The 27617-nt window shown below is 38.5% G+C and overlaps 3 protein-coding genes across 4 annotated transcripts in view; all 3 read right to left on the minus strand.

Moving 5' to 3' along the window:
* Positions 1 to 27617, minus strand: part of LOC132160987 (gastrula zinc finger protein XlCGF46.1-like) — a 103533-nt gene that overhangs the window by 33915 nt on the left and 42001 nt on the right. The window lies entirely within an intron of this gene.
* Positions 1 to 27617, minus strand: part of LOC132161191 (zinc finger protein 135-like) — a 76234-nt gene that overhangs the window by 32320 nt on the left and 16297 nt on the right. The gene's annotated exons all lie outside the window — the stretch shown is intronic.
* LOC132159104 (gastrula zinc finger protein XlCGF57.1-like) lies at positions 883 to 26756 on the minus strand. The gene is made up of 3 exons (XM_059568708.1): positions 26613 to 26756; positions 16007 to 16561; positions 883 to 2500 (listed from the first exon to the last, which is right to left on the minus strand). Exons 2-3 carry the CDS (start codon positions 16485 to 16487, stop codon positions 1197 to 1199), a joined length of 1785 nt encoding a protein of 594 aa, XP_059424691.1. The 5' UTR covers positions 16488 to 16561; positions 26613 to 26756; the 3' UTR covers positions 883 to 1196.

The raw sequence follows: 27617 nt of genomic DNA on the forward strand, positions 1-27617 counted from the left end.
AGCGGATACAAAATTATTTTACTTCCCTGGTTTACTATCAAGACAATTCATGTTTTTCACTTTTAGAGAATTAAACCAGCACAACTGTGAAAAAGATGACAGTAACTCAATATAGGATCTGTAGAACATAAATATCAATGTTTTGTCCACATTAAATAATCTTAGTTTCCACAAGCAATACAATCTTTGTATTGCTTCTTACACAAAACCTCAGTATTGGGAGAAAATTAAAATGTGTTATCCAACACAGTGCCCAAAAAATTGTACTGTTCAACACTCTCGAATCCTACTCCATTAATGCTTGTTTGCTTATACTAAATAGATTTCATCCAAGAGTTAAAATCAATAGTCATCTCCTTAGTTTTAGAAACATTAAATGCACAATATGCAAGATTACAATATCCCAAAACCACTAGAAGTGTTAAATATTTTGCTGACTTGTGTACTTACATTATCCCGAATGTTTCAAAGAATGTTTAAAACTAGTTACACGGACAGTGCCCATAGTCTCATTGTGTCACCTGCCAATTACTTCTTAAGCCCTCCATTTCTGGTTTTGTTTTGTAGAAAACATGGAAACACCAAAGACGCTTTAATGTTTTGCGTTTTAATAGACCGGTGATGACCGCACAGAGTAGCATTATAACAGGACTTTCAAACGTATCCTAGTATGAGAAAACAGCGCTGCTTTACCTCTCATACGCACGACTAGAAGCAGCAGAGGTGATCAACTATGGCATAATAAACGCCTTCAAGCTATACATGTGTCACGTTTGTTCATTGGCCTTGTTTCACTTAGACGGCTTATTTTGAATACACGCCCTCCAGCGGTGAAAATTACGTATTTTGCCTTTAAAGTATGTTTCAAGAAAACATTGACACCACATAATAAAATCAAACCACAGGGCCAAACATGGAATCCTCCTCACTCATTAAGCTAACGATTACGGAATTATCAGCAAATTTTATAATATGCCCATTTCTAAAACTACTCTTACAGTCTTTGTGTACAAGATAAATAATAAGGGGGAGAGGACACATCCTTGAGGTGATCCAGTTGATGTCATTCAGAAAAACAGTCATTTACTTTAAATCCCCAAGGTGAAAGGCTTTTATGAAGAGTGGGTTACCAAATGAACCTTGCAATGTCCTTTCTGTGTAAAAGTTTTTCCAAACAGAGAGCAAGTGAAAGACTTTTACCCAGTATGAATTAACATGTGCCTCTTAAGGCTTGATTTATATGTAAAACTCTTTTCACACTGAGAGCAGCTGAAAGGCTTTATCCCAGTATGAATAAACATGTGCTTCTCAAGGTTCTCTTTGCGTGCAAAAGTGTTTCCACACTGAGAGCAACTGAATGGTTTATCTAAAGTGTGTGTTACCAAATGACTCTTAAGGTGTGCTTTCAGTGTAAAACTCTTTCCACACTGAGAGCAGCTGAAAGGCTTTATCCCAGTATGAATAAACATGTGCTTCTCAAGGTTCTCTTTGCGTGCAAAAGTGTTTCCACACTGAGAGCAACTGAATGGTTTATCTAAAGTGTGTGTTACCAAATGACTCTTAAGGTGTTCTTTCTGTGTAAAACTCTTTCCGCACTGAGAGCAGCTGAAAGACTTAATTCCAGTATGAATTAACATGTGCCTCTTAAGGCTTGATTTAAATGTGAAAGTGTTTCCACACTGAGAACAACTGAAAGGCTTTTCTGAAGAGTGAGTTACCAAATGACTCTTAAGGTTATTTTTCAGTGTAAAACTCTTTCCACACTGAGAGCAGCTGAAAGGCTTTATTCCAGTATGAATAAACATGTGATCCTTTAAGCTTACTTTCCGTGTAAAACTCATTCCACATTGAGAGCAGCTGAAAGGCTTTATTCCAGTATGAATAAACATGTGATCCTTTAAGCTTACTTTACATGCAAAACTCTTTCCACACTGAGAGCAACTGAAAGGTTTTTCTGAAGAGTGAGTAACCAAATGACTCTTAAGGTTATTTTTCATTGTAAAACTCTTTCCACACTGAGAACAGATGAAAGGCTTTATCCCAGCATGAATTAACATATGAGCCTTAAGATTACTGTTACGTATGAACCGCTGTCCACACTGATAGCAGCTGAAAGGCTTTATTCCAGTATGAATTAGCATGTGGTTCTTAAGGCTTACTTTATATGTAAAACTCTTTCCACACTGAGAGCAACTGAAAGGTTTTTCTGAAGAGTGAGTTACCAAATGACTCTTAAGGTGTTCTTTCAGTGTAAAACTCTTTCCACACTGAGAGCAGCTGAAAGGCTTTATCCCAGTATGAATTAACATATGAGCCCAAAGATTACTGTTATATATGAAACTTTTTCCACACTGAGAGCAGCTGAAAGGCCTCTTGACTCCTGTTTTTTTAAGGCTGGAACTCACAGATTTTTCTCCATTGTCATCATGATCTTTCTGATCCTGATATTCCTCCTCCACCTCATTCAGATCTTGCCTTTCTTCTTTCATTTTCATTAGGCCTATAAAAAAAGAATGAAAATCAAATGGTAAATTTGAAAAATAAGAGTATAAAATATTGGTGTACGAAAACGATGTCAAAACTGTCCTTTGTTAACACAGTGCAATGAAAATAACTCAAAACACTGCATTATGCTGACAGGTCAATAGATGGTGATATCACTTTGTAAAGAAACACTACACACTGACAGCTCCAACAAACAAGGTTTGTTCTTTGATCACTTTCTATGATTTAACCATTTGAGTAACATATTACATTCATATCATTGGGAGAAACAATGTTTAGTTTGGTCACTAATTCACACACACATAAAACACTGAACACTTTGAGACAAATACAATCTGACTGAACTCGAATAATTACACATCACAGATCACTGATTGGGTCATTCTCACGAATCTGTTAAAACGCCATGGCACTAATTATTTTAAATATTAAACATGCAATTTAGTAATATATAAAACATCATAATAAAGACAATACTGTTCTCTACCTTACACACAGTGTATTTCAACATAGGAATAATATATTTTTTGCATTTTATTGAATTTTCTGCTGAAATTCTCATTACCGCAATGCGTCAAGCTATGTCTGAACTCATGTTGTAATTTAAACAAATTCGAATTAAAATATTCTGAAAAAAGTAAATGGATATTCTGCTAGATTTTTTCACACTACAGAAAAATGACAGACTGAATATTCGTGTATAATATTAACGATACAATAGTCGAAAAATAAAGTGTCCATGACTGATGAACTCATCTTCTGCAACATTTTTTGAGGGCCATTTAAACACACATTTTTTTTTATTAGATAAATCTTGATTTTAAATTATGCAACACATATGGCAGAACCTTCAAAATAGTACCTGCAAGTAGTCCGATCTCTTCATATTGTTAAGGTAAAAATTTCTCTTGTCAGAAAGTGTACGCAACAAATTGATTATTACTGCCAAAATGGGTAGTTTTACACATTTAGAAAAACTGTTGGATTAAAAAATGTCTTATACTTCATTAATGTCTGATTATATACATTGAGTAAAAAATTGGCTAAATCATCATGGTTTCATGGTTTCTCTGTTGTAAGCAAAACATCCTAAGAAACCTCAACCTCCACAACACCATTTTCACTTACCGCAACAATTTAAGGCCAGTTGCGGTAAAGAGATCTTTTTTTTTTTTGGTAATGAGAATATGATCATACAGGCTATTTTTTATTATTATTTAAATGATTATTTAATAACACAAAAAGCTTAAGCAAAGACTATGGTGACCAATTTCAGAGAAAACATTTATGCCACCCCACCAACTCCCAGGAAGGAGAGAAACATTTTGGGCTAGAAGTTACAACAAGAGTAGTTATCAAAAATAACTACAAAAGTACATAAATAATTACTGTAATTGACCAAAAGGGTTATGTACCATATGTGTGCTAATAATACTCGAGAAGATTATAAAACTTCCATATAGCAGATTAATTGATCAGAAGATTCTAATAAACGACTCTGGGAGAGAGTTGACAAATTGAGATCAAGAAAACCATATAGGATATAATACATATATTTTCAAACTACAACAAAAACAAACACTAAAACATTAAATTTGAATGGCCATTCATAAACAAATGGGGGAAAAACAATAAATTCATGTACGTCACAATGTCAACATGATCAGGCAATCATCTAATAACTACGACCCATATCAGTTCATAGTTCAAGTCATCATCAGTCCATTTGTACAATATCCCCACACACCCATAGTTCATTTAACCCACACTGGATATGGATATCAGGGTCCAGAGGGTTTACAGTGAAATAGTTTGTGAAAGGAATGAGGTGTGCTGCAGTGGGCAATGAGTGGGAGCGGTGTGGGGGAATAGGTTCATGGGCTGCAAGGAGCCCCCTACCGGCCTAGCAGGAGTAGCTCAGTCTTCAGACTGTGTAAAATCAGTCTCTATATGGACTCACAGGCTTGAGGCCGGCTCCTTTGGTTAGCTCGCCATCAAAATCACCTGGCCTGGTTAACACAAAGCCATCATTTCAATTAAATAAATAAACAAAAATCAATTAATACAAAAAAACAATTCAATGTGCACACATTCAGTTAAATAAAAAAATATACAATGTAAACCATAAATCACATCCAAAGTCCTAATAAACATTAGACAAAAACTAATCTGAATGTTTCAACTAGATACAAACAGTACAAAAGAAGGAAATATAATCATATTCCAGGTCAAATATAAAGTGCTTAGTGCCGCAAAGTATAATATATTAATTTTGGCACAGATAGATTTCCTTATAAGTGTATAACACTAAGATGTCGATGAATGAGTAAACCACAGATCTAATACCACTGAGATAGCAGCTAGACGAACAGTAACAATTCACAACATTCACCAATTCATAGATCACACTCCTCACATACATTCGTTTACTACAGCTTAGGTCACGGTAAACGGCTCCTGAGATCGTAACACAACACACAATCCATAAATGCCAAGTAGGATCATCACATAACAGAAAACATCAGAATCACTCTAACTGACCTGCAGCTCTACCCACATCGGCGTCCCACTGCATCTGCCATGCTCCCTACCCCTGCGTACTTCCTGTAAGCCGCGGCAGGTCACGTGACCTCACGCCGTCACGTGATTGGACACAGAGACTCTCGCGAAAGTATGACAAAGCATCGCGATATTTAACCAGGAGAACCAATATGCAGATAGGAGAAAATTATTAAATTAATAACTAAGAAATTCTATTCAGGATGTATGATCCGGGTTACACCCTCCCCCCTTAAAACCATGCAACTCCCGAGCATGCTAAACAACATGAACCCGAGTACATATCGGCTTAGACACAGGCTTGGTAAAAACTTCCCCATATGCATCTGCTAAACTGTGGAACAAAGATTGCACTACCGAGATCAATGGTTTACCCAGGGCAGCATACTGGAAGCGTGATGGCAATTGACGCCGTCGAACAGAACGACGAACAGGCTGCCCGGTTAAATCATCCACAGACTCAGAAACCACAGAAGGTACGTTAGCGGAGCAAGGCGATAGAACAATGGACTCGAGTGATGTCTCTACTGGGACGTCAAGCTCTGAATTTCCCACAGGCGGACACCTCTCAGAAACTGGTTCAGGCTCAGGTAAACGATCTAATTCCAGTTCCAACTCAACATCCCCTTCAGAAACGACTCCCTCCATGATCATAGATTGATCCACAGCCGCCACCGATAGAGACGTTTCCCCTTCAACAGGTAAAGGAACCAACTGTTCCGGGATACTGATGGTTGACCGAGCAGGAAGTGTACCTTCAACACTGAACTGCACAGTGGGTAAAACTGGGAGTTTGGAAGAACACCATTCCTCCTCATCCTCATCCAGAGTCTCCTTCAGGTCCTCAACCCGTCTCTGCTGACTTCGAGTTTGGGGCCTACGAGCAGGAACATCTACTTGCGATACCGGTTCTTTACTTGGCGGGAGGAACCCACAAGGAAGAAGAAGGTCCCGATGCAAGGTCCCCGATAAACAGGAAGATCGCCAGCCCGTCTAATCACAACGTAAATGTCTTTTTCCCATTTATCCTCCAATTTATGCTAGCCTCTGAGCCTTACGTTACGGACAAGCACGCGATCCCCCTCTTCCAGATGGACTGGCCTCACTCTTTGATCAAATCTAGCCTCGTTTCTTTTTGCAGACTTCACAGAATTCTTAAAAGCCAACTGGTAACTCTCTTCCAGCCGAGAACGCAGGTTTCGCACATATTGGGAGTGCGAACGAGGGGACGGCCTCAGGAGAGGCAAGTTGAAAGCTAGGTCCACAGGGAGTCTTGGACAATGGCCGAACATCAGCTCATATGGAGTAAAACCCGTGGTTTCATTTCGGGTACAATTATAAGCATGAACGAGTGGCTTAACGTACTCCTTCCACCTTATCTTCTGCTCTGGGTCCAATGTACCCAACATGCTAAGCAACGTCCTGTTAAACCTCTCAACTGGGTTCCCACGAGGATGGTAAGGTGTATTGTGGCTCTTCCTAATGCCAGCTATGGCACAGAGTTCCTTAATCAGGTGACTCTCAAAATCAAGCCCTTGGTCTGTATGTAGGCGCTCAGGGAACCCATAATGCACGATAAAATTCTCCCACAAGCACTTCGCAACAGTCTTCGCCTGTTGATTGGCAGTTGGAAAAGCCATGGCGTACTTAGTGAAATGATCAGTAAGGACCAAAATATATTTGGTATTACTCTTATCAGGTTCAAGCGATAGATAGTCCATACATAACAGCTCAAGTGGTCGACTGGTCTGGATATTTACTAAGGGTGCCGCTCGTTCTGGCAAAGCTTTCCGTCGAATGCAACGATCGCAGGTCTTAAGCCTGGCTTCGACATCTGCAGACATACGTGGCCAGAAAAAACTAGATCGGACCAGGTCAAGTGTTCTCTCCACGCCCATGTGACCCATATCATTATAGAGGCTACTTAGAACCACAGGGTGTAATGCTTCTGGCAACACAAGCTGGAAAGACACATGTTCATCATCCTGCCGTCTTCTGTACAGGACATCATCTTGGAGCTCAAGACGATTCCATTCCCGCAACAGAAGCGGAAGATCTGGAAGTTCAGCTCTGGCAGTAGAAGGAACCTTTTCACACATTTCAAGTTGGTGAATAACTTCTCTCAACACAGGGTCTAATCTCTGCTTCTCCTTGAGATCCAACAGAGACAACGATGGAACCACAGGTAACCCCTGGGACTCACTGGAATAGGAGTCAGGAATGACGGTAGCAGACATGCTCATAGTTTCTACCAGGGTGATGCTGCTCACAGCTGAATCATCAATGCTTCGAGTTCTTAGGAGAGCACTGTGGCTCTCCTAAGAAGAATATAAAAAAAATCTTCCCAGCTTAACAGTTTATGGTTTTTAAGAATAATGCAATGATGTGAACTGTTAGGCTTCTGGTCCAGGACTTTGAGAGTTTTTTTTATAAAGAATAGCTAATGGCTTTAGTGATAAACTGTTAGTTTGTCCCCAGCTTGTCAGACAATATGTTAGATGTGACATAATCATGGCATCCATAAATAATTTGGCAGCATTAAAAGTAAGTGCATTTCTAATATATCTAAAATTAGCTAAGCTGAACTTGACCCTATTGCATACTTTCTTAATATGTGCTTTAAAAGAGAGATTAGAGTCAATAATGACGCCCAAATACTTAAATTGTGTCACAATACTAATGTTTTGACCTAAAATCGTTATATTTGGCACAATGTTACATTGTCTCTTTGTAAAAAACATTCCCACAGTTTTGTCTAGATTTAGTTGAAGGCATGAACAATTTAGCCAATTGGTGATCTTATCCATAGCTATGGTCAGTTTGGCAGCAGCCAGATGTTTTGTCTTGGCATGCGCATAAATTACAGTGTCGTCTGCATACATTAATGTATTGATATCAAGGCAAACTGATGGCAGATCATTGATATATAGACTAAACAAAAGTGGGCAAAGTATCGATCCTTGTGGTACCCCTGTGCATAGATTAAGAGCTAATGAACAATGGTTGTTTACAGAAACATATTGAGTTCTACCAGTTAAATATGACTCAAACCATTTAATTGCAGAAGTGGAGAAATTAAAAGTAGAGAGTTTGGCAATAAGGACCTGATGGTTGACTGTGTCAAAAGCTTTACGAAGGTCTAAAAACACAGCGCCAACAACACCTCCCTTGTCAACCATTGCTCGTACATTCTCTAAAAATAAACAGTTTGCTGTTTCTGCAGAGTGATGGGCCCTGAAGCCAAACTGCATCGGATGAAGAGTAAATGGACTATTATTTAAAAAAGAAACAAGCTGCTCTGATACACATTTTTCAACAACCTTAGAAACCACAGGTAGAAGACTGATTGGACGGTAGTTAACTATGTTCAAAGGGTCATTTGACTTAAATATGGGAGTTACAATTGCAGTCTTCCAGGTAGTTGGAAATATCCCCTGTAGAACTGACTGGTTAAAAATTTGTGTAATAGGGTAGGATAGATGTTCATTCAGGGATTTAAGCATTTTAGAATCCATTCCATAAATATCTTTTGATGTTGAAATTTTAAGAGAATTAATAATTGCCTGGGTTTTAATTTCAGAGATAGGTTGAATACTAAAAGAAGGCTTACTTTCATCTATTTTAACGATATCTCTCGTTGTTAGAGGGAAATTCTGTGCGATTTCATCCACAGAATTGATAAAATATTCATTAAAAGCTACAGCTATTTGTGCTGGATCCTGTGTTAATTTACCAGTCAGGTTCAACTCTAACTGTTTTCTAAGCCTGTGGCTAATTCCCATCACATTCTTAATCTGTTCCCAGATCAACTTTGTGTTACCCTTTCCCTCCTTAATAATAGTTATAAAAAAATTGGCTTTAGCTTTTCTGATCATTTTAACTACTTGATTACGTAATGAAGTGAACCTATGCCTATCACTATTTAACTTGGTTTTTAATGATCTTTTTAAAGCGGTGTCTCTTTCCTTCATCAGATTAAATATTTCAATATTAAGCCAAGGGAGTGCATTTGTTTTTTTCTTTCCTTTTACCTTTCTAGTGAACTCCTTAACTAGACTTTGTAACTTGGTGACAAACGTCTTGCTAACTTCTTCTATGTTGGTCCCAGTAAGTATATTTGTCCATTTAGTCTGCTGTACTGCCCTTTGAAAATTATCCATTTCATTCTTTGGAATCCTGAGTTGCTCCACAGGTTTATTAGAGTGATGAAAGCGCTTTTTTGTAAGTTTTCTTGACAGTAATGTCAGATTATGGTCAGACAGTCCAGTAATAAAATTAAATGTTTTTACAATTCGTTCAGGCTTGTTACTGAATATTAAGTCTATCTGTGTCTGAGATGATGTGGTTATTCTAGTAGGACCTTCCAACAATTGGGTAAAATCTAGACTATCTGTGATCTGCTTAAGGGGTTTCCTATTAGTCTTATTTAGCCAGGGTTGTTATCTGTAATGACAATAAAGCTGGCACCATAGAGATAGTCATGAAATTTCTCAGTTACACTCCATTTCAAAGCTAAAAATTCAAGTTTATGGGCTGGATACCTCGCTTCACTGGAGGACAACCCACGGCTTGCATAAGCTATAACACGAAGCTTTCCCTCTTGCTCCTGATATAGCGCAGCTCAGAGGCCGATGGTGCTGGCGTCTGTATGCAAGATGTATGGTTGACTGGGATTAGCAAATCCGAGCACCGGGGCAGTTGTCAACTTGTCAATTAAGGTGTCGAAAGCAGATTGACATTGAGTTGTCCATCTCTCATTGAAGAGTTGTTTTGCATCCAGTCTCTTAACAGCAGCGGGATGTTTACTGTGATTACGACGAAAAGGGATGTAACCTTTCGTCAAATCATTCAAAGGCTTGACCAGGGCAGCATAGCCATTTATGAATCTGCGGTAATAACCCGCAAATCCAAGAAACGAGCGCAGTTCTTTTAATGTTCGAGGAACTGGCCAGGATTTTAAAGCACTAATTTTCTCCGGATCCGTTTCTACTCCGTGTTCAAAGACCACATGGCCAAGATAACGCACTGAAGATTGGAAAAACGTACACTTCTCCGGCGACAATTTCAATCCATAGTCTCGGAGTCGATGAAGCACTCTCAGTAGACGACTCTCATGCTCTTCTAGGGAATTAGAGAAGACAATAAGATCATCCAGAAAGACTAGAACCTCTTTCAAATGTAAATCACCCATGCATTTCTCCATAAGGCGTTGAAAGGTACTTGGTGCATTTGTCACGCCTTGAGGCATCCTATTAAATTCCCAAAACCCAAGAGGGGTAACAAATGCAGTTTTAGCCTTATCATCCTCTTCCATGTCGATCTGATAATATCCGGACTTTAGATCAAGTACACTAAACCAACACGAACCAGTGAGTGCAGAGAAGGATTCTTCTAAATTTGGTAACGCGTAAGCATCTTTTATCGTTTGCAGGTTCAATTTACGATAATTGATGCAAAGGCGAACATCACCATTCTTCTTCCTGACGACTACAATCGGTGAAGAAAATGGGGTCTCCGATTCTCTTATTACTCCCGTTGCTAACAAATCCCGCAAATGATTGCGGACTGCTTCAATATCATTTGGATGGATAGGACGTGCACGGTGTTTGAATGAAGTCTCATCATGAAGACGGATATGATGCTTTACTCGATCCGTACGACCAAAGTCCAAAACACTTCCGGCATAGCTCTAAGTTTTTTGATGACCCTCTCCCTCCAATCCGGAGGGATGGGAGAATCGCCAAAGTCAAAATGTAAATCTAAATTATCTGCGTTCTTTGAACAGTCAAATATGACATGATGGGAGAGTATCTGTGGCACTGTTGCAGCTTCAGCAATAATACTAAGTGATGGAATTGTTACAGATTGTTCCGATTCATTTGAAATGACCACGGGGACCTTATAGGGTACTTGGGTTGACAAGGACACAAGACAACTTTTCACACATAAAGCCCCAGGCAAGGGAGTAGCTGGCTGCTCTACTAGTGCCCAGTCACCAGCTAATGGTATGCTGGTGTTAACAGAACCTTCGACAACCAAAGTATGGCCTGCTGGAACACTGACAGGTGACTTACTGGCCAATCTTACAACACCTTCACTTGAACCTTGGGCCTGCTGGTGCCGTAACTGGAGCAACTGAAGCACGGCTCTGTAGCCATGCTTGATAAGTTTAACATTGACACCGTCACTCTCCAAATGCTTGTTGTACAGTGACTCAAGGGTGTTCATTCCAATGAGGACGTGATACTGGAAGCCACTTTGAGCATCTGGAACCACAAGTGCCAAGGTACACACATCCATATCAGTACCAATAAACTCTTTAGGAAAAGTAATAGTCACCTCTATGTAGCCCACATATGGGACATCTTGGCCTCCAGCTCCCTCTACTTGCAACAAATCATCCAATGACTTCACAGGAAGATGTAAGAAGTGTTGATTTTACATTGAAATGGGGATTGTTGTAACTTGTGACCCAGTGTCTAATAAGCATTGGAAATTTTGACCAGCAATTTCTACTTGAGCTGTGCATCTTGACCCAATCAACCCAGGTGGAAATGGGCTTGTCCTAGCAGGGGCTGCATGTGACAAATTGGTGCATCTTATCGGTGGCTGCGTGGTGGAACTTTGTCTGTTCTCTACAGTTCCCATTCGTCCCTCAACGAGAACTCGATCTAGCTTAACGACAGGTCACTGTGAGGGTTTGCTTTTTGCCACTTTTTCTGCTTGTCACTGAACTGTTTCTTTTTGGATGCAACAAGTGAAGAATTAGACTGATTGTCACAATTTGGCCTTATATGCCCATCTTCACCGCAATTATAACAATAACTTAGGCCTAAGGATGCACCACGATGAGAGAGCTGTGGCACAGTGGTTGAGGGCTGAGTGGACTTACTGATGCGGTTTAATTTCTCAGACCCAGATTGCTTTTGGCCAGACTGGGCAGCTGTGAGGGCATTCAGCTGTTTTTGTATGTCTGCTAACTGTTGTGCAAGCTGTTGGGTGATAGTAGTTAGACGATCAATGCTTTTCTCTTCTGCTACATAGGCATATTGAGCATGTGCACTGGCTCGAGGCTTACTAGCGCCAAGATGTTGCTTCATGCGCTGGGCCTTAGCAATATCCCGATCCTCCTCTGTTCTGAGCAATAGCAGAAACTCAGCGAATGTTGGTGGATCAGACTTACGCTGTTTCAGCCGGAGATCAGAAATGAGCGCATTGTCCCAACAGCCACGACAGAATTGATTTAACAGGTGTCTATTAACATCTTTTGGTAAAACTCCATCTCTCTTCACAGCCAGGTTCAGTGCCACTTGCAAGCGCTATAAATAACCTGAGGGCTTTTCGCCGGCGTCCTGAAACATCTCCATAAACTTAGCATAGAGTTCATCTCCATCTTGGACAGTTCCATAAGCAGAGTCAAGGATTTGGAGATAGCTTGAAGGGGCCGTTTCCGGTCGAAGATGTTTCACCATATCTGCCGCTGGAGGTAACAAACTGTCCAATATCTTCCTGGTACGCTGCAGATCTGAAACAGCGGGATCTTTCAACAGAAGTGTAACGCCAGAGCACCAAGTTTCATAATCAATCTCATGTTGTGGTGTTGGAATTCGTCCCGAAAATGTTCTGAGTCTTTGAGAGGAAGCATGCATTGCAGTGTCATCACTTTTCATAATGTGCTCAACCACATAACGTTGTACCTGTGGTGGATTAATGTCCAGCATAGCTGGCCTTGAAGGTTGTGGCGTGTACGTGGCAGCTGAATCGAGGCAGACTCGTTGTTGTTTCCTCTCAGGGACTGGCTCTGGAACATCTGCTCCAGATGTCACAACGGCACCATCAGAAGTCTTCAATTGTGAGGGTCCCGGCTCGAGCTGGCTGACAGACTGCCCCAGCAGAGACATCACATTTTTAAGAACATCGGTGTAATTCTGACCTGTAAGCTTAGCCACATTCTTCAAGTCGCTAATATAACTTTGCGTTTTAACTTCAGTCTCCAAATTCGAACAAGCGATTGACAGCTATTCGATCTCATATGTTACTTTTCCAGTTTGACAAATATATACATACGGTAGGATTTTGTACAACCCAACCAATGTATTTCCTGACTCAAACTCAACAATCATACAATTATGGAAAACACTATCAGGATATTGGACGACTTCAAATTTGGATACAGCGCCATACTGTTCCAAAAAAATCAACAACTTCTTTGTCAGTGTCCGAATTTGTTACGTATTTAACCAACACTGAGTTAGATATCTTAATGTCATACTGTGCCAAAACATCCATTTCCATAGAGGAAGAGAAAAAACTAGAAGTCAGAAAAAAAACAATATGCAAATTAACAAAATCATACAGCTCTGTACAACTCTCTCCTGGCTGGCTCGCCAAATTACTGTACCATATGTGTGCAAATAATACTCGAGATGATTATAAAACTTCCATATAGCAGATTAATCGATCAGAAGATTCTAATAAACGACTCTGGGAAAGAGTTGACAAATTGAGATCAAGAAAACCATATAGGATATAATACATATATTTTCAAACTACAACAAAACAAACAAACACTAAAACATTAAATTTGAATGGCCATTCATAAACAAATGGGGGAAAAACAATAAATTCATGTACGTCACAATGTCAACATGATCAGGCAATCATCTAATAACTACGACCCATATCAGTTCATAGTTCAAGTCATCATCAGTCCATTTGTACAATATCCCCACACACCCATAGTTCATTAAACCCACACTGGATATGGATATCAGGGTCCAGAGGGTTTACAGTGAAATAGTTTGTGAAAGGGATGTGCTGCAGTGGGCAATGAGTAGGAGCGGTGTGGGGGAATAAGTTCATGGGCTGCAAGGAGCCCCCTACCGGCCTAGCAGGAGTAGCTCAGTCTTCAGACTGTGTAAAATCAGTCTCTATATGGGCTCACAGGCTTGAGGCCTGCTTCTTTGGTTAGCTCGCCATCAAAATCACCTGGCCTGGTTAACACAAAGCCATCATTTCAATTAAATAAAACAAAAATCAATTAATACAAAAAAACAATTCAATGTGCACACATTCAGTTAAATAAAAAAATATACAATATAAACCATAAATCACATCCAAAGTCCTAATAAACATTAGACAAAAACTAATCTGAATGTTTCAACTAGATACAAACAGTACAAAAGAAGGAAATATAATCATATTCCAGGTCAAATATAAAGTGCTTAGTGCCGCAAAGTATAAAATATTAATTTTGGCACAGATAGATTTCCTTATAAGTGTATAACACTAAGATGTCGATGAATGAGTAAACCACAGATCTAATACCACTGAGATAGCAGCTAGATGAACAGTAACAATTCACAACACTCACCAATTCATAGATCACACTCCTCACATACATTCGTTTACTACAGCTTAGGTCACGGTAAACGACTCCGGAGATCGTAACACACACACACAATCCATAAATGCCAAGTAGGATCATCACATAACAGAAAACATCAGAATCACTCTAACTGACCTGCAGCTCTACCCACATCGGCGTCCCACTGCGTCTGCCATGCTCCCTACCCCTGCATACTTTACTTCCTGTAAACCGCGGCAGGTCATGTGACTTCACGCCGTCACGTGATTGGACGCAGAGACTCTCGCGAAAGTATGACAAAGCATCGCGATATTTAACCAGGAGAACCAATATGCAGATAGGAGAAAATTATTAAATTAATAACTAAGAAATCCTATTCAGGATGTATGATCTGGGTTACAGTTATGTTCCAAAGGTTGTGGTATGCTTGTAGCTTCAAGACTACCTTACTACAGGTGAAACTTGTTATCTCCATTACTGTACAAAGAGTGTATAAAAATTTCAGTATTTTTTTTCTAAGAATTATTATGCAATCAATTTTTTTTGGTTGCTGTACATTCGTAGTGACGAGACTGACTTAAAGGTTACATTTTCACAGTAACACCTTTACTGCTTGTACAGCACACAGATATTTTCATAAACTCATTTATCAATTCTCTTTTTCCATGTTCTAAAGGTTGTAGTACACTCCTAGTGGCTTTTGATTCTACAGCACATTATTTATATTTATATTCATATTTATTCATTTATTAATTATTTGTGTATACTGGTATATATGGTTTATGAGGACACAACTGTGTAAAATGTCATGGGTACTACAACAAATATGGTTTATGAGGACACCTCCTGTGTCCCAGTAAAACAAAAGGCTTAAAAAAAAAAAAAAAAAGTAGTTTTTTTTTTAACATGATTGTGTACTGTACTGCATATATGAAGGAAGGTATTGGCAAAATCCCACCTGTAGTAAATCACTTTGAGTTATACATGCCTTACAGTTTGGCAATGTTTTATTTTAAATGTTAGAAGTCACATTAGTTAAAATACATTGGACGTTTTAAACCCAATCTGTGAAATTGTCAGACGGTCCCTTACGCATCAAGCGCTGCTTTAACACATCAAAGCTTTCTCTGGTTTAAATTTGTTGCTACCATACACTTAGGCTGTTTTTAAATAATATTTTAATGTTGATATAAAGTAGTTCCATAATGTTAAAACTAATCGTGGTTGTGTTATATTTGTAGGACTGACGACTAGAGTAGTGGCACACTAAAACAAATGTCTGGCGAACATTGAACCTAAAACTAACTTTACCATGCTGGTTTCTACTACTAGCGTAAAAATACACTACTGTCTCCCAGGCTCGGAGTTCAATAGAGTTTCTTGATTTTAAAAAAGCAAAAATAAAGTTTAATTAAAGTAATAATTAAATCTTGTCAGTGCAGTTACATTTCCAGAAGAATTGTAAAACATGGAATTAAGACAATTTAATGATAGTTTAAAGTCTTATTTTTGCATAAAGGATTTGAGTATGTACCACAAATAGTATATAAAGATGAATGCAGAATAAACACCAACCTCCTTGTTCCTCGAGTTTTATTCTCCTGGCTCCTTGTGTTTTATTCTCCAGGTTTCTGGTTATTCTCCCAGTTCCTGGCTCCTTGTGTTTTATTCCCCGGGTTTCTGGCTCAACGGGTTTTATTCTCTGGGTTTCTGGCTCCTCGGGTTTTATTCTCGGGGTTTCTGGCTCCTCGGGTTTTATTCTCGGGGTTTCTGGCTCCTCGGGTTTTATTCTCGGCGTTTCTGGCTCCTCGGGTTTTATTCCCCGAGTTTCTGGCTCCTCGGGTTTTATTCTCGGGGTTTCTGGCTCCTCGGGTTTTATTCCCCGGGTTTCTGGCTCCTCGGGTTTTATTCCCCGGGTTTCTGGCTCCTCGGGTTTTATTCTCCAGGTTTCTGGTTCCTCGGGTTTTATTCTCCAGGTTGCTGGTTCCTCGTGTTTTATTCTCCAGGTTTCTGGTTCACTCGTGTTCTCTTCACTCTCCTCTTTGACAAACTCCATCTTCACAGCAGCAGATCTCAGTTCAGAAGATACTCCTCCAGATATTCCTGCTTTTCATAAAAATGTAGTCACGACTGTGAGGATGACAATATTACAGGTATTTATTGACCTGATTACAAAACTATGTCTTTACGTTATGAAAACATTCACTCAATTAAACTGCTGTAAAAATGTATCAGATAAAGATTTTTTTTTTTTTGCATAAATCTATTAAATCAACCTCAGTCCTGATCAAAACTACCAAATGTTTAAAAAATGTTCAACTCTTTAATTGGCAAGTTCATAAATGATGTCACTGATTTGGGGAAAAACTAAATGAATTATTTTCAATATTTTTTTGTAAACTTATCACAGTCTTGGGCATGCCAAAGATTAGTAACAACATTGGCTTTGATGCATTGTTAGTTTTTGTACAGCATTAGATTTTAATTTTTTCTCCCTCATTTATTGTTTGTGGATGTTTTTGCCCCATTGACTCCCATTATAACGACATTTTTTGATTGCAAAGCCATGACACCATATAATCATGCACTCTTGATTGTTTGTGGTTTTCCCTGTTGGGAAGAGGTAAATAAAAATATTTTTTACAGATGATCACTAGGTGGGACCATTAACCCTTTAGATAGGCCTGTGCAAAAAAAGCTTAGTTTCTGACTTGTATATGAAGAGTGTGTGTGAGAGAGAGACCTTTGCGCACTTATATTGATATATTTGAGAAAATCAAAATGTACACCTCAGCTCTCAGAACTACATGGAGTAAACAAAAGTATTTTGAAAGTTTAAGAAAAATTACATGATTAGGGCCCAATGAAATGTTTTATTGTTTCTCACCATATTTTTTTATTGTTACCAAAAATGATTTAGCGCGTCTAATTATTTGAACGCATAAAACTTAATTTTTTTTTTCTTAAAGAAGCCTAATGATTGTTTCCCCCAGAAAATTCTGTGTCTATTTACATTTTTATTGTTATCAAATCAAGGCATGAAACATTAAATTTATTCGTCTTTTAATTACATAAAATTAAGCAAACTTTTTTGGCAAACAAGGGGGATTTACTATTAAAATTAAAACATGGAAGACATTTTGTGTGATTATTCCTTCAAAAATTATGTTGGTTTCATTTTAGTAGTAGACGATGTACATTCTACTGAACAATAGACTTCAAAACCAGACCTTTACTTTGACGGGTTGCAAAATGAATAACTTTACAATTCTGAACATGCGATATGATGCTTTTGCTCAAATCAAACACGTCAGATGCTTATGAAGTCACTCGAAATGAATTTTCTTCATGTGTTTTCGTCCTCATTTAAGCCCCTTTCACACTGCGATTCTGGCAAATACACGGGTAAAGTAATCCGGCAATTGTTACCGGGTCACTAGATTTTGCACTTTCACACTACCAGTGATTACCCAGGATATGTGTGTGCTTTCACACACAACCCGTAAAGGTCCCGTAACTAGAGCCCGACCGATATATCGGCCGGCCGATATTATCGGCCGATATAAGCTAATTGCATTTAAATCGGCATCGGCATTTATCACGGCCGATGAAACATGAGAAACAGAGTCTCATGCTTCACTCATGTTATGAGTGTTGCATAGTGTGCCCACCAGAGGGAGCTCTGCAGCTCCAGAGTTAACAACAGCGCCAGAAGTCCACTACAGAAGAAAGCGATCAACTGTTTTGACGGTGAGTCTGTCGTTCGTCATGTGAAATGATTGTAGATTTAGTTCATACCCTGTATATAAAAACTGTGTGGTAGTTCTAGCTAACAGTCCTATCATTATCACTTCTAAATATTCTGTAACATCACTTACAGCAGCTAATGCATTGCTATATTAGATTAGCCACAAAGCTAATACCATGTTTATCAGTGGAAGAGCGCGAACGTTAATAGGAGGTCAAACTATAACGTTAGCGTTTAACTTATTCTTATTCTATTGCGGTGTGTTTCCCACATAATGACCGCGTAATTGGGCCTTTCACACAGGACGTGGTATGCACGGCGCTTGCCGCTGGGCTCAGCGTTGCCCTTCAGATACAACGCGATTTGCGCTGCGCTATGGCATAGGCGGAGTTTTAAAAATGTTTAGCGGGAGCTCTTTCATAGTCTGTTCCTCCTCCTTTCGGTCAGCAGCAAACATGTATCTGTCCCGTTGTAAGAAGCGAGCGATAGCGCTAGTCCTGCTGATGAGAATTAAGAGAGAAGCAAGGAAGAAGAGGCTACCCTCAGGTCCAGAGAACAATTTGGTGAATTCAGGCTGGTTACGTTACTCTAACGCTAATAGCTTCCTTTTTAGCAGGCCCCTTAAATGCTTGCTATTAACTTGTTTGAAGGTGGTTCTTCTCAAAATTGACAGCGGTGTGTTCATGACACTAACGTTAACCATTCAACTTCGAATTGATTCCGTAATCTTCCGGTAATAGTAGGCAAGACGATGTTTTGATTCAGACTGCACAAAGAGAAGAGGAGAAGATATACGGGTCTGTTGTGAATGTGTCTGTGAGAGCAAATATAGTGTAGTTACAGTAACTACAGTAGGTGCGTCAGAAATGATTAAACCAGAGGGGACATGTAAATAAATGTGAGCTGAACAAGCGCTTTTTTTTTTTTTTTTTACATATTGTTTCAAAGCAGCTTTACAGACATAACAGGAAAATGTTGAAATAATATTGTTAAATATAAGTAGGTAATACCTATTGCTTGACAAATAAAAAAAATATATATATATTTCTCATTTTTGCCTATGTAGGAGATCCCAGTTTATTATTATTATAATTCTAATGATGACATGAGTAATGATACATGGTGATATTATTAATACACATGCTTATTCTTTCTCCGTCTCTCTTTCTGCCTACAGATGGCTGAAAAAGGTGAATGCTGTAGCAGCAAAGTGTGGGACTACTTCTGCAAATACTTTAACTTTAGTATTATAATTTATTTACAGTAAACACACAGACTGTTAAAACCAGCTTCAACTGGAAGAAAGTAAAAGTGTTAAATGTTTAAAACCAGACTGTTTTTTGATCATTAAAAAACATATACTTTTGATGTGCAATTGTTTAGTCATTGAGACTGTAATCTAAGGCTTTTTTTTTTTTAACATAGTCCATTCTGGAAAATGGTTTATACAGCCCACATACATAGAACAGGCAGATATTTTGCTATTGAATGTTGTGTAAATGCAGTTTATAGGAAATGGGTCTAATACCCAGATTATTTTTAAAATCAAAATATCGGCTTATAAATCGGCTCTTTTCGAGTTAATATCGGCATCGGCCCCCAAAAATCCATATCGGTCGGGCTCTACCCGTAACGACACGTGACATCAGGGCGTGACGTGTAATGTACGAGTCGAAAACGCTAGGCACGTTATACTTTCACTGAAGCAAGCGAACGATCTCAACTTCAGCGCTGAAGACTAACTGATCTCTGCTTCATTACAGTTTGCACATTTTTTTTTGTCGCAAACGTTGATCTTCCTTCAAAACAGCCAGTAAAAGAGTCGCGCGATAACGTGCGTCATCACTACGACACGCATTAGATCTGGCTTTTGTTCACACACCGTTCGTCCCGGGATTGAACCCGGCAATGTTACTAGGTATCCGACCAGGGGGTTCAGTCCCGGGACGCGTTTGCTTTCACACAGAAGGCGACCCGGCAATGTACCGGCAATTTACCGGTCCGACGTGCAGTGTGAAAGGGGCTTTAGTGAGATGGCAGACGCTGAAATCACCTCAAGCTAAACTGTGAATTCTGTTTTTATGAATGGATTCCGTGACTCCATCCGCGTTTTATGCATCACGGAATTCATAGGGCCCTACAATTATCCCAGTACACTTGAACTGCTTCTGTTACTGAACACTCAAGTGATTATCTAATCAATATAAAAGAGCAGCAGTCCAGGAGAACTCACCAGTGTCTCACACACTCCGGACACATCGCGTTCAACTCGAGCGGAGCTCTAAAACGGTTTATTTATTCACCAAACAGACACAAGTTTACCTCAAGAATGAGCAATGACCCAAAGATAATTTTGAAGTTCAGTGTTTAAAAAAAGGAGCAAATGGAAAGAGTGATCTATATTATAGTTTTATAAATGAAGCATACAGACTTGAATAGAGTCACAGAAAGACAAACGTTTTGATGGAAATGCTCAATATACAATTCATTATGTACTTTAACAATTATTCTGAATATAATGTAATTTAATGTTAAACTATATGGCGCTCTGAGGCGAGGCAGTATTTTCTGTCAGAAGGTTCTCGCTCTGTTCAGCGTCAAGTGTCTAAACACGCAGCACATGCTGTCAGTGATTTCAGCCACTAGGGGTTACTCTCACACTGTATAATGAAAACAGAGCCTTCTCAGCTGCTCCAGCAACGGACTTAACCTGGGAAACTATCAACCGCTCCAGCAACGGACGGAACGCGGAAAACTATCGGCATGGATTTCTGCCGATAACCGATTTTTTCAGCAAATCAACTATCGGTGCCGGTTTTTTTGGCAAAACCGATAAATCGGTCGACCTCTATATTTCACACATAGGCCGTCCATACTTTTCAACATCAAAAGGTGACAGGTGCAAAAACACTTTTTTTTATAGTTTACTCCATGTAGTTCTGAGACCTGAGGTGCATATTTGGATTTTGTCAGATATATACACATCAAGGTAAGTGCACAAAGGTCTCTCTCACACGCTCTCTTTCTCACACACATACTATAATTTGCTATTATACTCTATATAAATCCATAAACAAGCCAGAAACTAACCCTTTTTATGCACAGGCCTATCTAAATGGTTAATGGTCCCACCTAGTGATCATCTGTAAAAATAACAAATTTGACCTCTTCCCAAAAGGGAAAACCACAATCAAGAATGCATGATTTTATGGGGTCTTTGCAATTAAAAATTGTTGTTATAATGGAGGTCAATGGGGAAAAAACAGCCACGAACAACAAATGAGGGAGAAATTTTTTAAATCTATTGCTCATCAAAAACTAAGAATGCATCAAAGCCAATGTTGTTACTAATCTTTGACATGCCCAAGACTGATAAAAAGGTTAAAAAAAATATCCAGTCCACAATCACTTTTAATATTGAAAATGTCATTTTGTTTGTTTTTTTCCCAAGATCTCTGTCCTGGTTTTACAGCTGCACACCTCTGTGACTACAACACAAACAGCATTACAGTTCATTGCTTTTTCACTCAGGATGTAGAGACACACAGGAGTAAAGTTCAAGTAAAGCGTCTGCATAGACCACTTCAAGTTATTTTTTGCATTAACTGCAGGGAATATTTACTGTAGACCTGATCAACAGCAAGCTTTGGATCTACTGAATGTGTATTTGTATTCAAGCATTTTATTGCAGGGTTAACTGGTATTTATTGGCATAGCCTATGACTGGTGAAAAGTGTTAATTTACTTCAATGTATAGTAAACCAGATTTCTTACCAAACCTCTGACTTTTGTTTTTCTGCAGAACTCAAAAGAAGATACTTTGAAGAATAATGGTGATCAAAACCACAAGTATGTCAGGTATGGATATTATAATGGGGACTAAATTATTTGCATTTTTTGGGGGGTGTACTCTTTAATTGGCATGCTACGCATTAAATATTAATTATACTGGGCACAGCCACTTATTGTGCGGTCACTGCAGTTTGTGCTGTAAATAATGTCAAATAACAGCCCAGAAAACACAGAATTCTGTGAGGATGTCACCAGTTCATCGGCATTTGGTCAGCGCGACATTGTGAGGACGTCGTGGTAAAGATACATTTTTTGGAATCTCGGCTAACGTCCTATAGAAACATTGTGGGCACCTCCTCAAAAGACGTCGCTAGTTAGTCCCTTTGGGAACGTTGTAGTGACGTGGTCAGCTGGTCTCCAGACAACTTTTCATATTATTGCACTACATGTATTAAGATACCATTTGAATAGCCTATTATTTGGGAAATATATATATATATATATAAAAACATTTGCCATCAATATAAGAACAAAACACAAACAATTTACTTAGCAATTGGTGATAAAGTTTGTAAATGAAAGAGATTTAATTGAAAAAGAGCACGGGCATTATTTAAAACACTCGCTGCTGACTGAAAGTGAGTTTTGAGCAACTTCTTTAAAACAAAACAAAAAGTGTTTAATGCTGGTGTTATAGCTGTTAGCTTTCTGTTATGATCCGCAGTGCAGACTCTACTTTTATAGAAGCTCCCAAACAAAAATCAATAAAACATATTTTTGATGACATTCTACGCAGCGCTAAACTCTCTTAGATCTGTTACTTTAGTTAAAACTTAAGTTAAAACAAATGGTTCAATGATTCAGTGAGTTGCTTAAAAAGAAAATATATTAATTTGTTACCACCTAGTAGTTTAAATGTATTATTTATTGCTGTACAATTAACACATTTATCATCAGGTGAAAAGGCAGCAGGAACAAGACAACTATTACAAGTAGAGATGGGTTTTAAGAACTGGTACTAATTTGGTTCCTGACTTTTCAGTACTGAAAAAATTATAAGCTACAGGATCAATAGTGCTGCTATCAGTTTTCTTATAACATTGATTCGTTTGAATGAAGAAATAGATTTCAGTCCCTTTTTGTGATATGTAACCTCCTAGTGGACCTTCTCTGTATGTGCATGTAATTTGTCATTCAGGTGTTTCTAATCAGCAGCTATAAAAGAGTAAATTGTTTGATTGTAATACATACCCTGAAGAAGGCTGTTTGTGCCGCTATGCGTGGGTTGTTTTTTTTCCCCTATGTCTTTTAAATTTTCTATCACGAAATAGCCAGTTCAATAAAGGCTTATTATAATTTTCTAAAGAAGAGTGCCTTGGATTTCCTTCTACTACATTCTACTGAATTCCCGACCCCAAAGAGCACCTTCAAATAACCCTTTTTTGAACTCCTTGAGCACCCTGGACACTTTTTTTCTTTCCATTGATTCATTACCCTTTAGACATAACCACATATCATCCAAATCATCTCCAAGTGGATGGCAGCATGATCCACGATCAAGAGATCATTCATCATGGAGACTGTTCCATAGGAAGCATGGGTGGAAAAACTAAACTTGGTTGTTTCTGCATCACTCAACGCAAGACTAAACACATTTAAATTGATTTAAGGTGGTTATATGTTTCAGGTCATCCTGACCATTCTGCTTAGAGCTGAAGATCTTTGGCCGAACCCGATGGGACCAGACGGGTTTGGGCTTAATTTATATCATCTTACGCGGGCTCAGGCTTGCGCTCCGGTTTGCGAAGTAAACGAGCGGTCATGTGATGCGTTTCAATTAGCGCAAGAAAGATGCGAAAATGGATGCCGAGTTGGAAAACGGAGCCTTACCTCTGGTGATTACGTTTTGGTTGCACCAGCAACTAAAGCAAAGTCTGAGGTGTGGAAAAGTTTTGACCATGTTTATAATGAGAATAATAAGTGAATAATGACGCACCATCAGTGAGCGGAGGAATGCGCTGAAGACATCAACAGTGGATTCAATCATTTTCCTCCACAAAAAACATGTAGGCTTAGCCTAATCTCGGTGAGTAAAGGTTTTTCAAATGATAACTATATATTGATTGAGTCTTAAATGCATAATGTGGACGGAGTATTTACGCTAATATTGGCATTATTCTTTTATTAAATGTCTGACGGTGCCTTATCTTAATTTTGTTATTGCCAAATATCCATCTTGATTTAAAATTTATCTTAATTAGTTAAAAAAGACTTGTTTTTATTGGTACGTTGGTCGATTTATAGGCTAAATGAGACTATGTCTAGAATGCTGAGATGTTATGATGTCACAGAGGACTTATTTTATTTCTTTATTCCAACTTTCAAGTGGACTAGTCTATGTTAGTTATGAATAAATTATGTTAAAACATGTATAAATGACTCATTCTTGACAAAAGGCAAAAGAGCTGTGTGTGTGCGCACATTTGAATAATGTCGGGCTGTAAACGGGTTCAGGCTTTTAAAAAGCTGTCACAAAATGTACTTGTCAGGCTTGGGCCGAAACCTGTCAGGCTCGGGTCCTGTCGGGCCTAACTTTTATGGCCCGATTACAGCTCTAATTCTGCTGTCCTGGATGTGAGGACATGCTGGAACTGCATTTCTCATGGTTAAAAGATTTGTGTAGCGGTATCCAAAAATATAACGCCCCATTCACACGGGGCGTCATCGTCAACGCCTCTCATTTACTTTGAATGGAGTGACATCAAGCGTTGGCTAAATTAATTGTGGGTCCATTGCTCGTGGCAGAAGTTGACATTTTTAAGCGCCAATGCAGCCGTCCTCCAATCAGATCGCCTTATGCAAATACCCTAGAGCAGACGCTAGCCAATCATGTGCATGCAATACCAGAAAACTAATCTGATTGACTGTCACTATGAAAAGAGAGAGGTAAATCCCACAGGGTTGGATTTAGGGATGCAATGATACCAATATTTCAGAGTATCTGCCAATTTCGACTGCAAAATGCTTCTATTGCAGCAGCACGCAGTAAACGGCGTGACATTTCTTTTAAATGTATAGCACAGTAATGAAGACAGCAACATGTGATAGATGGGACAGAACATTGTGCTAAAGTATTATAATGAGGGTATGTCTCACAGCTCTTAAACACAACCAGTGCGCAGAATGATGCTCTTGAAGCAATGATGCGCTTGAGTGACAGCGTGCAGCATTACACAGAAATGTTCAAAACACCAAGGGAAGAGATATTGATGTTGTGTTACGTGTGTGCAATATTTTGAGCCTTTTTTCTTTTAACAGTTTTAAATCTCAGTTATTGTGCACTCTTGAAGAGAGTTAAATTTTTTATACTCAATACTATCCCGTTACTTCTGTGCCCATTCAATATTGCCATACTTAAGTATTGTGATTATATAACTATTGCAATTCATGACTTATCCAAATTGTCTATAAAATTATGTTTAATAATTTTTTATTGTTTTTGTAGATTTGAGGGAAAGATGAAAAATAAGGAGGTCTGGGAACGACTAAAGAAGACACCAGTGAGGGAAGGAAGTAATCACCAGAGTGTAAGTTCTTTGAGAATGTGTGCATTGATTATTACAAGTTGTGTTTTCATGTAACTCTGTTAGCTGGGTTTGGATTTATAGATTTCTAATACATTTATACGTACAGAAATGTAATGTTAAAATAAATATTAGAAATTAATATATGGACATATTGCTAATTAATATATTTACATAGTCTGACATCTAATTGTATTTACATATAAGGTAAATTAATAAATGTGAAAAATATTAAAAAGCGGCCAAGATCGAATATTTAAATATATATTTCAAAATATATTTACATATTGTATAAAATATCTGTTCTTCTATTTGAAGATAAGATATTTAAACATAAAATCTATTTATTAATAATATATTTCATCTGTGACTGTATGTGGAGGTTTGTAGTACATTGCAGTCTCGACTGACTTAATACAGGTGACATTTTGCCAATACTTCTTAAGAACTCCGTTAAGTGCCACGCTCAACTATTTACCTCAATCACCGTCTTTAAACAAGTACACTAACTTTCCAATTGTTGCAGCTCACATTCAGTAAGTGAGTTTTCATTTACTACAACCTTGTAAAATCATCAATGTCAAATTGGGCATTGTTTACGGTTTTGCGCTGGAATTTGCAGACGGTCCCTTAAAAAATGCGATTATCCATAGATATATAGAACTTGAAACTAACTTTATTGCACAAACAGATTTGATCTGCCTAAGAAAAATCTCGAAAAAAGAATTATGATATCAATGAAATCGCAGCATCATTAATTGATATTGGTTCGCATTCATTCTCCTCACAGATCACGAGACTAACAGCAACATTATCACTGCAAACATCGAAACCATCATTTACAGGAACATACAAAAACATAAAATCGCTCAGTTCTTAATAAACTCCGTGTGTTTTCCTCACATAGAGCTACTTACTGCCTGCTGCTGCTTTAAATGTCGAAGTCAGAAAACACACAAACAGCTTACTCGATGAAAACAAGACAGAAATGAGCTCGTGTACTGTTCAAACATACAGTGTAAAGTGTGTTTTCCAGTTGTTTAAAGATGAGAAATACCGTGAACTGCTCCCCTCTCCTCAGAAGATCGCTGCAGCTGCGTCAGAAAGCTTTGATGACTCTTAGTTCACGGTTTCTGCTGAAAATGATTTGTTCCTCAGCTCTCACTGAATCCAGGACTGCAGCCGTTGAGCTCAAGCAGAACAAAAAAGAGGAGTTTCTTCTTCTTCTCTTATTTAATGGCGGACTGCAACCAAGATTAAGGTGCATACCGCCACCTACTGTACTGAAGTATGTATAATCATGTCATTTTACCAATTCAGATTCTTTTCCACAACCCTGAGTCTTTTAAAAATTTAAATAGTGCCTTCCCGGTGATTCTTGTTTCCTCTCCCTCTCGTCCCAGTATCCCTACCAGATTCCACTCCCGCCCTGTCTCCTGAACCATATTAAACACCCGTCTTTCCACCTCATTCAATTTAGAGTAAAATATTACATGTTCAACATTTCCTTTAACCCCACAGTTTTCACAGTTCTCACTATTCCTTTTCCCCATTAAAAATAATGTGCCATTCAGCCCTGTGTGATCCACTCTCAATCTTGTCATTACAATTTCCTCTCTCCTGGTCTTTTCCATGTAATTCTTTATACTGACAGTTTTTTGTATTTTATAATATCTCCTACTTTCCTGTCTTCCTCCCACCATTTCTGCTATATTTCAAGTCCTTTCTCCTTAACCACTGCTTTATCTTCACCTTTTCCTAGAGGAAATTGTAATTATTATTTCCTTTAGCAGCGCCTCTTTAGCCAGTTTGTGTGCTTTCTCGTTCCCTTTAACCCCTTCATGTGCTGGCACCCAGCAAAACTGTACATCTATGCCACCCCGATGTAATCTAAATAAACTGAGAAAAAGTTATATTAGTAGATCTTCTCTTACCGATGTCATTGACTGAATACTTTTAATGACAGCTAAAGAGTCTGTGCATAGTACATCCCTATCAGGTCTGACCTCTTCAACCCACTGTAGTGCAATAATGGCTGCCACTTTTTCTGCTGTATATACAG

The sequence above is a fragment of the Carassius carassius genome, chromosome 1 (genome assembly GCF_963082965.1).
Source record: "Carassius carassius chromosome 1, fCarCar2.1, whole genome shotgun sequence".
NCBI classification, from domain to species: Eukaryota; Metazoa; Chordata; class Actinopteri; order Cypriniformes; family Cyprinidae; genus Carassius; species Carassius carassius.

Coding starts and splice junctions, on each gene's coding strand:
- LOC132159104 (XM_059568708.1), bottom strand. CDS start 16,487: ATGGAGTTTGTCAAAGAGGAGAGTGAAGAGAACACGAGTGAACCAGAA. Junction 2,501..16,006: donor AAAACTCGAGGAACAAGGAG/GTTGGTGTTTAT, acceptor CTTTTTTTATAG/GCCTAATGAAAATGAAAGAA.